This window comes from Nicotiana attenuata, unplaced genomic scaffold (assembly GCF_001879085.1).
Source record: "Nicotiana attenuata strain UT unplaced genomic scaffold, NIATTr2, whole genome shotgun sequence".
In the NCBI taxonomy this organism is placed as follows: Eukaryota; Viridiplantae; Streptophyta; class Magnoliopsida; order Solanales; family Solanaceae; genus Nicotiana; species Nicotiana attenuata.
In genome coordinates this window covers 79,290-87,384 of record NW_017673276.1, presented here as the reverse complement: position 1 = coordinate 87,384, position 8,095 = coordinate 79,290, and the positions used below count along the sequence as shown (strand labels likewise).

The 8,095-nt window shown below is 40.9% G+C and overlaps 2 protein-coding genes across 2 annotated transcripts in view; one reads left to right on the top strand and one right to left on the bottom strand.

Moving 5' to 3' along the window:
* The first annotated feature begins 373 nt into the window (after window positions 1-373).
* LOC109215908 (pentatricopeptide repeat-containing protein At1g34160) lies at window positions 374-2,565 on the top strand. Its single transcript, XM_019380031.1, has one exon. It carries the CDS (start codon window positions 522-524, stop codon window positions 2,244-2,246), a length of 1,725 nt encoding a protein of 574 aa, XP_019235576.1. The 5' UTR covers window positions 374-521; the 3' UTR covers window positions 2,247-2,565.
* Window positions 2,566-2,777: 212 nt separating this feature from the next.
* The window catches only part of LOC109215909 (sphinganine C4-monooxygenase 1-like), a 6,927-nt gene continuing 1,609 nt past the window's right edge, over window positions 2,778-8,095 (bottom strand). The window contains exon 3 of the mRNA XM_019380033.1: window positions 2,778-3,624. Within this exon, the coding sequence (XP_019235578.1) occupies window positions 3,082-3,624 (543 nt within the window). The 3' untranslated portion in view covers window positions 2,778-3,081. The remainder of the gene's footprint in view (window positions 3,625-8,095) is intronic.

Sequence of the window (8,095 nt, the reverse complement as noted above, 5' to 3'; positions counted from 1 at the left end):
AGGAATCGTTCGAGTCTCACAATAATTGGGAAGTAAATCCTTTTTGTTATGCTAGTAGAATTAATATATATTCATTGCACATTTATGTTGTTGCATTTATGAGCATTTAATCAGCTCAAACACATTTATTAACATCCTCCACCTAGCATACTTCGTTCAGTATTCGGTCTAGAATTTATTATCCTTAACTAAGATTCACCCTTCTTATCAATATTAATTGGTTTAATCAAAGAGCTTAACGCTTTTTGATTAAACATTTATATCTTATCAACTTTCAATATTAGACTATATTCGCAAATCAAATGATTTCCTTCTCAAACTAAGTACCACATTTGATACTACTCACAAAGATTCATGGATTCATTGTGTGGCACTCATTTGAGCTCGGTTGAAGCTTGATTAGATCTTCATGGGCTGCAATATTAGTCAATTTCTTTCTAATATTTTACTCAAAAAACAAGAAAATAAAGAGGAAAGAACCGCGAGTATTTTAAACTGCTCCCAAGCGACATTAGTGTGGTATGGCCTACGTTGATTCGTTACTGTCAAAATGCACTTCTTTCTCACAACTCAAACAACTTCAAGCCCATCTCGTAACCACTGGCATTTTTCAATTCTACACTTGCCGCGCCAAATTCTTGGATTTCTGCGCCGTCTCTTCCGCCGGCAACCTCCCTTACGCCGCCCATATCTTCCGCCACATCACTTTCCCTTACAAGAATGAATGGAACGCCATCATTCGCGGCCTTGCCCAAAGCCCCAAGCCCATTGATGCTGTCATCTTTTATGTCTCCATGTCTCGTTTGCCTTGTAAGCCCGACGCTCTTGCTTGCTCCTTCACCCTCAAAGCATGTGCCCGTGCATTGGCCCGTTCTGAAACCCCACAGCTTCATACCCATGTGATTCGATTTGGGTTTGCATCAGATGTCTTGTTGCGCACAACTTTGCTGGATGCGTATTCGAAATGTGGTGATTTGGATTATGCGTGCCAAGTGTTTGATGAAATGGTTGTGAGAGATATAGCAAGTTGGAACGCGTTAATTGCTGGGCTAGCTCAGGGGAACCGACCCACAGAAGCTTTGCAGATTTTTAAGAAAATGAGGGAGGAGAATATGGAACCAAATGAGGTCACTGTGCTTGGTGCTCTCTCTGCTTGTTCGCAGTTGGGGGCGAACAAAGAAGGCGAACGTGTCCATGAATATATCAAAATTAAGAATCTTGATTGCAACGTGATTGTTTGTAATGCAGTTATTGATATGTATGCTAAATGTGGTCTTGTTAGAAGAGCTTATGAAGTGTTCAATGAGATGAAATGCTCGAGCACTCGTGTCACGTGGAATACCATGATTATGGCACTGGCAATGTATGGAGATGGCGAACAAGCGCTTGAGCTTTTCAAGAAAATGGGCCAAACTGGAATTGAGCCAGACAGCGTTAGTTACTTAGCTGCAATCTGTGCTTGTAACCATGCGGGAATGGTGGACGAAGGAATAAAATTGTTTGATGCCATGGATAGATGTGGAGTGAGTAAGAATATAAAGCATTATGGTAGTATGGTGGATTTGTTGGGAAGATCCGGGCGATTAGATGAAGCTTATAAAATTGTAGAGTCGATGCCTACGGTTCCTGATGTGGTTCTATGGCAAACTCTATTAGGGGCTTCCAAGACTTACGGTAATGTGGAAATGGCAGAGAGAGCGTCCAAGAAGCTCGTTGAAATGGGATCAAATCATTGTGGGGATTTCGTGTTGCTCTCCAATCTTTATGCGGCGCAAGGGAGGTGGCATGATGTGAGAAGAGTAAGAGAGGCCATGAAAGGCCAGGATGTAAAAAAAGTACCGGGTTTTAGCTATATTGAGGTTGGTGGAACGATATACAAGTTCATGAATGGTGATATGAACCATCCAAAGTGGAAGGAGATTTATTGGAAGCTTGATGAGATTTTGTTAAGGATTAGAGAATACGGGTATGTGGCAGAAACTAATTATGTGTTCCATGATATAGGACCGGAGGAGAAGGAGAATGCACTATGTTATCATAGTGAGAAGCTTGCAGTGGCTTTTGGTTTGATCAGTACACAAGATGGCACTTGTATAAGCGTGAATAAGAATCTTAGAATATGTGGGGATTGTCATGTTGTGATTAAGCTCATTTCAAAGATATATGAGCGGGAGATTATTGTGAGAGACAGGACTCGTTTCCACAGATTCAAAGATGGGGCTTGTTCTTGTAAAGAATACTGGTGAGATTGATTCAAATTTTTATGTATAAAGCACATTAGTTTGATGTGGCAGGGGAAACCATATGTATGACTAAAAGGGCTCACCTTGTGCGGAAGTTGCTCCCCGAGACTGAGAGATAGGGGAGAATGGGCGTATATTGTATGCAGTATTCTTGGCATTTCCGCAAAAAGACTCAAGAGATATGACTCATTTTCAAAAATCTGAAGAAAAGAGATTACTCTTGCAGAAATTTGTGATGAGGATTCTGTTTGTGTAATGTCATGAAAAGAGGAGCTTCAGGGGCAATTACTTTAATGTAGATTCAATTTTACTTTTGGCTCAACATGTACGCAGCAGTCAATAAACAAGTCGAACCACCGTGTTCTTTTTGGCTTAAGCAAATGGATATTGTGGCAAAGAAGCTATGTTTTGATAGGTGCTAAGCCAATATGAAACGAATGGTAAAACGGGCAATGACCATGAAATTTTACACTACGAAGTTTTAACAATTTTAATTACATGATCTTGATTTTTCCCAACTCACAACTCTTGAACGGCAATACAAAATCATCAACCTGCTAGAGTATAAGCAAGTTGCAATAGTTGAACAAGTAATACTGCACAAAGTAAGAACTCAGAAACAATAGGCTTACAAATCATCAAGAGGTTAGATAAAAAATACGAATAAGCAGGGTCAACTGAAAAGAAAGGAATGAACAATTCTAATTTCTGCAGCACATTTTCAAGTCTTGATGAATGTAGACCTTCCAAGGCAGCTGCTAGAGTGAACAACCTCAACTGGTAGCTATCCCTACAAAAAGCATGTTGAATCATACAGAGACTAATGATTGAAATGCAACTAATCTTTCACCAGTCGTGCCTCGAAACCACCCTCAGGTCTTTTTACAAGTCTGTATGGCACGTACGTTCCAAGAAGTTTGTCCCATATGGAGAAGAATGGCTGAGAATAATTGAACTTTGTGCCTTGGAGCTGATGATGAATGTCATGGTAAGCAGTGTTATTTTGGAAAAACAAATGGAAGATATTACCAGGCAGCCAGAGTCCACAATGATCATCAACCGTTTTGACCACAGCAAAGCAGAAAAAGATTACAGCAGTACGTGCAGTCATTCCGGCAACAAGAAATGAAAGAGCACCACCAAAGGTATCCAGGAGGAGACCTTCAAGTGGATGGTTATAAAGGGCCCCAATCGCGTAAGGCACAACTAACCGATGATGCTGGGAGTGAATATGGCGGTATAAAAGCTTGTTCTGATGCATGTAGCGATGCACAAAGTACTGCCATGTGTCCATGACCAGCATTGCGATAATTATCTGCACAATCTGAACAGGAATTGAGGGCTGAACTACATTTCCTGATGCAGTTACCTTTGAAGTTATCTGCCATAGAAAACCAGATACTTGAGTGAGTTATTGTCAAGAAATTGCCAAAGCTAATCAAATCACAAGGAAACAAGATCAACAATCTTCATCCTACAAAGACTTCATGATATCATATCTGGTTTGCCAAAACTAAATGAATCTATTCTTCCAAACTAATAATCTCTAGTAACTACTTCGCCATGGACATATGCAGCTGGTACAGGAAATTGATTTCCAGGATTTTCTGCAAGCCCTGAAACTTCCTCTTTGCATTGAATAGCTGTTAAGTGCCAAAATCCATTAATGGGAGTGAAATGAACTTCAGATAACCTTTTAGACAACCTCATAATTTTCTTTTACTCAGCACTAGGAACCCATCCAACATTATTTTGCGCTAGCTAGCAGCTTTGCCTTCTAACATAATGGAGAACCGGGTTAAGCTTCACAGAGTAAAATAGCTTAGTACAAGCATTAAGCAGCATTATATACCCCCAACGAAAAGAACACAAAATAGTCTTGTTTCTGAAGACAAGACAGGATCATTTTCAACAACAGACATCTAACTCAGCAATACATTTTGAACACTGGATGGATAGATTATAAGAATTGCAGTCGTGCAGACAAGTTACAGCTCTAACAATAAATTAGAAGTATCGGACAATTATCACAGAGTAACTAATGTCCGATTGAGAAGAAGTTGAGGCAACAAAGATATGATTTGAATCACAAAATATTATGGCTGCCAATAAATATAGTAATTCCCCCCACCCCCAACTAACACAAAATAAAATCTAATGAATTGACAGTCCATGAGCAAACTAAGCATTTTCATCACTCTCTAAAGTCCAACATGTAAGGATGAACATCAAGCACTACTCTGCTTATTTTGCTCCTGTTAAATCATTAACCATCTTTTACACAATTCCCCGTCACTTATCTGTGATAATCGCTCATAGAGACGTCAACATGTACATGACATCCTTGAAACTATATACATGCATGATTGTACCATAAAAATATTTTTGTTGCATTAACAACCCAACACCTCATATAGGAGCCTAGGAGGTCACTGATCATTCCACGTCTCAACTCTCAACAATTGAGGTCCATACTTCATTTTATGGTTATAGGTGAAGATTTTAAATAGCTGTAAATTTTGCTAAAAGAAAAAAGATGACCACCTTTATCCTGTGACCCTTTCAACTAATGAAATTCCAATGTGAAAACCTTGATGATCACATTAAAAAAAAGGCTTTACCCAAATTTAAGAAGTATTCAAACAAATTGTTAGCACAGGGAATTACAAGTTTAAGAATGAAAGAGGAAAAAAATCTCAGAGATAGCCCATTAAGGTGCAATTTAGCCATCTTTGAGGGAGGAAAGAAATTAATGAGTTCTCTTTTAGTGATAATGATGGTGTCCGGTCCAACTTGCGCGCACTCGACTATTTCATCAAGTACCTGCTACCTCCCACTGGCACAAGTACTGGGAAAACACTACCCACCAAGGCTTAAGCAAATAGGAAGAAATCATAAAACATTTTCTGTCTCCACTGGAATTTGAACCCTGGTCTACTTGGTTTTCACTCACTTCATTGACCTTCAGCCACGTGCTTGGATGCGAAAAGAAATTTAATGAATTGACGAACCCGTTATGGAGAGTTTAGATTTCTTTCTTCCTCTGGCTCATTTATCGATCCATGTTACTTAGCATACATATGACCTAAGAACAGAATCTGGATGTATAAGCTGGAGAGCTCACAGCAATTTCTAACTAAGAAGCAACCAGGACTTTCACCATAAAGAAAGGATCACTTTTTTGGAGGAAACGAATCTCCCAAAGAATGTGTTTTCTTCACTATTACAGGTACACAAATCCTGTAAGACCAATATTCAAAATTGCGGCTTATAAAAGGAATGGAAAAATTCTCCACATGTCCGACAATCAGTTTGGGTTCATGCCGGGCCTCTCCACTACGGAAGCTATTCACCTTATTAGGAGGTTGGTGGAACAGTACAGGGATAAGAAGAAGGATCTGCACATGGTGTTTATTGACTTGGAGAAAGCGTATGATAAGGTTCCTAGGGAGGTGCTCTGGAGATGTCTTGAGGCGAAGGGCGTGCCGGTAGCCTATATACGAGCGATCAAGGACATGTATGATGGAGCTAAGACTAAGGTTAGGACGGTGGGAGGCGACTCGGAGCATTTCCCGGTTGTTATGGGATTACACCAAGGCTCAGCGCTTAGCCCGTTCTTATTTGCCTTGGTGATGGATGCTTTGACACACCATATTCAAGGGGAGGTGCCATGATGTATGTTATTTGCTGACGACATAGTTCTAATTGACGAGACGAGGGCCGGTGTTAACGAGCGATTGGAGGTTTGGAGACAGACTCTCGAGTCTAAGGGTTTCAAATTGAGCAGGTCTAAGACAGAGTACCTGGAATGCATGTTTAGCGCTGAGTCGAGGGATGTAGGCGGGGACGTGAGGCTTGGGCCACAGGTCATCCCCAAGAGAGATAGCTTCAAGTACCTTGGGTCGATGATTCAGGGGGACGGAGAGATCGACAAGGACGTCACTCACTGCATAGGGGCGGGCTGGATGAAATGGAGGCTTGCATCTGGAGTCTTGTGTGACAAGAAAGTACCACCGATACTCAAAGGTAAGTTTTATAGAGCTGTAGTTAGACCGGCCATGTTGTATGGGGCAGAGTGTTGGCCGGTTAAGAACTCTCATATCCAGAGGATAAAAGTTAGATGCGGATGTTGAGGTGGATGTACGGGCACACCAGGATAGACAAGATTAGGAATGAAGATATTCGGAGGAAGGTGGGTGTCGCCCCTGTGGATGACAAGATGCGGGAAACGAGGCTCAGATGGTTCGGGCACGTGCAGAGGAGAAGCCTCGATGCACCAGTGAGGAGGTGTGAGAGGTTAGCCGTGGTGAGTACGGGAAGAGGTAGAGGGAGACCTAATGGAGAGGTGATCAGGCAGGACATGGCACGACTGCACATTTCCGAGGACATGGCCCTTGATAGGAAGGCCTGGAGGTCACGCATTAGGGTTGTAGGATAGAGGTAGTAAAGCTTTCCTTACTTCATTCCGGGGGTGAGGCGGGGTTGGATTAGGGTTGGTCTTAGAGGGCTTGCAGTTTATGTTGGACCTACACTATTCTTGTTGTTTGTCTTAGCCCCGGGCCTAGATTATGGTTACTGTTATTGCATGTCATTCATCTTTCCATTTTTATGTTTCTGTTATTATTACGATTTCCACTGGAGTTACTAATGATTTCACTCCTCTTGTTTTTTCTTACTTTATTTTTGTCTGTCTGAGCCGAGGGTCTATCGGAAACAGCCTCTCTGCCCTTATCGGGGCAGGGGTAAGGTCTGCGTACACATTACCCTCCTCAGACCCCACTATGTGGGACTTTACTGGGTAGTTGTTGTTGTTGTTGTTGGCTAAATTTTATTGCTGTTATTCAATGGTTACAATGAGGAAATCCAGGCAATAGCTATTCATAAAATAAGCATTTCTTGTCATAATAGCTGTCAGGATGACAGTTTTGGCACCTCACATTCATCTTTTAGGTTGATCAGCTCGCTAGTGACTAAAATCTATCGAGACCTAAAGTCTCTACATCATAGGACACAGTGTCATAACAGCCTTTAGAAATTACAAACTTCTGCAAGTTTTTACTCTAAAAGCTTATGCGTACCAATTAATAAAAAATAAAAGCAACAAGCAGTGTCCAGATTTATACAAGTGTGGCATCTCAACACTACTGGCTACACATTTTACAAAATCCTGATTGCAAGACGAAACGGAATGCAAGTAACCCAGACACCGTATCTCCTACTACTTTGACGATAATGGGAGAAAGTGATCCTTCAGATGGTTTTCCTTTAAATTTGCTCTTAGCTTATGCAAGATGAAAAGCTGCCCTTGATTGTCAAGTCTCCTTGAAGTTCTTCCTTAAGTTGATGTATTTAGAGTGAAAACGAGGCACATAAGCTGTTCAATAAGACCAGAAAAGCTACTTAGCCCTTCATTTCACTTCCTCATGCTTATAGGCTGGGTCCAAAACAGAAGGTGATACACAACTTTATCTATAAAATGATTACAATATATGTAACATTTTTATCTAACTTTCTCATGCTTGGAGAACACGAAAATTGAAACTCATCCATCCCCCTTTCGTTCATTAATTTTTTAAGAAAATACCTCATCCACTCGTGAGATATAACATACTGGTTAGTTTCACCATGCTTTAGATGCTTTATTTCTAGACTTCTTTCCCTCTCTCCAACTTCTTTTCTATCAACTCCATGAGGAAAATGTTCTTACAAAGACCATATAACATGGCAATGTAGTTAAACCTTTGAACGGTCAAAGACTGTATTATTGCATGTGGAGACGGGGGAGGAGGGGACGAGCACATTTGTCAATGGGCACTATTGGAACATCTTTATAAACTTCAGCATGCTTCTAA

Bases quoted from the DNA above. Each gene is read 5' to 3' on its own strand.
- LOC109215908 (XM_019380031.1), top strand. From the start codon at position 522: ATGGCCTACGTTGATTCGTTACTGTCAAAATGCACTTCTTTCTCACAA.